At 34.1% G+C, this 2,864-nt stretch overlaps 1 protein-coding gene across 1 annotated transcript; it reads left to right on the top strand.

Moving 5' to 3' along the window:
- Positions 1-925: 925 nt before the first annotated feature.
- On the top strand, positions 926-2,083 carry LOC107804885 (uncharacterized). Its single transcript, XM_016628827.2, has 2 exons — positions 926-1,368; positions 1,669-2,083. Exons 1-2 carry the CDS (start codon positions 1,003-1,005, stop codon positions 1,801-1,803), a joined length of 501 nt encoding a protein of 166 aa, XP_016484313.1. The 5' UTR covers positions 926-1,002; the 3' UTR covers positions 1,804-2,083.
- Positions 2,084-2,864: the final 781 nt, after the last annotated feature.

Here is a 2,864-nt window from a genome sequence, read left to right as displayed (position 1 = left end):
AACTAATTTAGTCATGTGAACAAATTTGAGAATTTACACTTTCTATGTCATTATACTAACATCTAAGCTCTTTGTAGTACTCGTGATATCTTGTTGTGAAATCAATTAAACAATTTTTTGGATATTAATATTGGCTAAGATTAACTCTATTGTATTAGAAAATTTAATTGTGTAAATTTAGATCTAAATTTTGGTTCAAACAATTTTTAGGATACTAACACTGTTTACTTAAAGTTTTCCAATTATGTAATGTCATTTTTATCAACTCGCACCTTCACGATTAGTTTCCATAGCCAAAAGAAATTTCTTTCTCTGCAATTGTTCAAAATAGCATCATCTTTTCCACATCTTTCATTTTCCAATGTCAGTTGAAAAACCTTTCTTTTTTTGAAGAGTAAAATGAAAATATACAGGTTTCCAATGTTTTATTCACCGGGAAGTCCGACTTTGGCTCACAGTAATAAATTATGTTTTTATGTAAAAGCTTTATTTTCAATATCAATTTTACACTTAGTTTACATAATTTCTTAATTCAAACATTAACATCAAAATTATTCAGTCACATCAAAACATTAACCTAGGAGGTCACAGATTCGAGCCGTGAAAGCAATCTGTGACAGAAATTTAGAGCAAAACTGCGTAGAATAGACCTTTTTGGTCCGACCCTTTCCCCCACCCTATGCATAGCGGGAGCTTAGTACACCGAATTGCCCGTTTAATTTCTAAAACTTTTAAGATATTTATATTTAATAAAAACCAATTTACTTACATCTGAAATAAAACTTTTAAGATATTTATATTTAATAAAAACCAATTTACTTACATCTGAAATCTGAATATCAACATGGTCTGGACACGTGGAGTCACGATGAATCTTTATCTTCGAATGTTGTAACGGCTACTTTCTCTGCTTTATTTGCTCCTCTCTTTCCACATAAGCTAAGCAATCTCCATAGCAACCTTTAAACTTCCAATTTCAGACAAACCAAAATTTTCAGAATTATGAGCACCTATGGAGATCCGTTGGTGATCGTAATTGAGCATTTGCAGTGTTCCATGTCCAAAGATTTGCTCTGCAAATTTCCAGACAACTCCGCATTCGATTTCGACTATACCCAGAGTTCTATTTGGTCTCCTCTAGTACCTCGACCGTTGTCTGCACAGCGTAGAATGAGCTCGGGTCTATCGCGAAAGCTGTCGTACGAGGATGTCTCAGCAGGCTGTATCGGCGCAGCCAATTTCAAGAAAGTGACTGCAAAAATCAAGAGGAAGTTCTCCACTGCTGTGTCTGAGAATATGAAAGAATATCAGAAGTTGAAGAAGAGAAAGAAGAAGGCTTTTGATTTCACTTCTCCAACCCCAAGAAAGGTACTAATACGAATCTAAGCTCTTGGCTGCTGATTTTGCTTAGTTTTTCTTTTTCTTAATTTTTTTTTGTTAATTTTCTAGTCGTCAAGAACGAACTTGACGGTAAAATTGTTATCATATGTCTAAGGAAGTCACGAGTTCAAGTTATGAAAATAGTCTTTTGTAGAAATGCAGGGTAAGATTGCATACAATAGACCCTTGTGGTCCGGCTCTTCCCCAAACCCCGCGCATAGCGAAAGGTTAGTACACCGAGCTACCCTAATTTTCTAGCCGTTAACTATATTATGTTGTTATGTGCAGGGGTGTGTTAAGGTACTGAAAGCAGTTTCTAAGCATTTCAAGAAGAAGAAGAACAAGAAAGATTCCAAAGCTGATGTTAATTTTTCCAAATGTTCGACTGACTATAGTCTCATGCGAAGCTCTACATATCCATAATCTGTATGCTATTTGTATTGATTTTGTGGAGGTTTTGGGGGGTGAGAGGCAAGAGGATTTGTCTTGTTTATTTAAGTATTTACTAGTTTTAGTGATTTGTAATACCTGAATTTCCACTAAATAAGCAGATATATACTGCTTAAGAGTGCATTTGTTGCAAATAACAAGTGTTTCTCCACTGTAAAAGCAATTATACTATCATTGCTAGTAAAAGATGGAGCTTACTGGCTCTGACTTTGTAACAGTATGAATTCTTAAATGCTAAGTATTTTTTGTGCTACTAAAATTTAATTGATGATATTGAAGCAAAAGTTTGATCACTAGTGAATAGTTTTTTTTTTTTTTACCATTTTCATGCTTTCCACCAGAAGTTGTTTTTCTGTCAAATATAGCCCCTTAATTTCCATAATAGAAACCCCCCCCCCCCCCCACACACACACACCAAATCCCAATGAAGCTTCCAAATTAAAGGGATTTGAATGACAAAGTTTATATATAGACCAATAAGAGGCTTGCTGCTTAAGTAGAAAAATGGTTTCAAATTAAAGTTGCAATCTGCCAACTGATGCATAAGGTTCCAGATTAATAAGAATTGAATCTGGTAGAACTATATTGGCCAGCTTTCTTCAATTAATTCTTTCATCTTAATATATGTGTTTCACTTGATTTGGACAGCTTGTCGCTATTGCAATTGTTATTGATTCCTTCCATCTATTTTTCTGGTTCTTACATTATTGTTATCATTTTTCTGACTTTTGTTGTTGATATTTGATTGTTTCTATTCATCCTCTCGAGTCAAAGGTCTTTCAGAAACAATCTCTCTACCTCCCCAAGATGGGGATAAAGTATGCGTATACACTACCCTCTCCAAACCTCACTTATGAGATTTTAGTGAGTTTATTATTATTGTACTTAATTTGGACACGGCTACAAAAGTAAATGGAGACTCTATTCTGTTCAAAGGTAAAGGATCTAAGTGGGCATTTGGACATAAGAATTGTAAAATTCCAGAAAAAAATGAAAAACTTTTTTAAGTGAAAATGATATTTGAAAATTGGAGT

Source organism: Nicotiana tabacum, chromosome 2 (assembly GCF_000715075.1).
Source record: "Nicotiana tabacum cultivar K326 chromosome 2, ASM71507v2, whole genome shotgun sequence".
Lineage (NCBI taxonomy): Eukaryota > Viridiplantae > Streptophyta > Magnoliopsida > Solanales > Solanaceae > Nicotiana > Nicotiana tabacum.
This window is presented reverse-complemented; position numbering and strand designations above follow the sequence as displayed.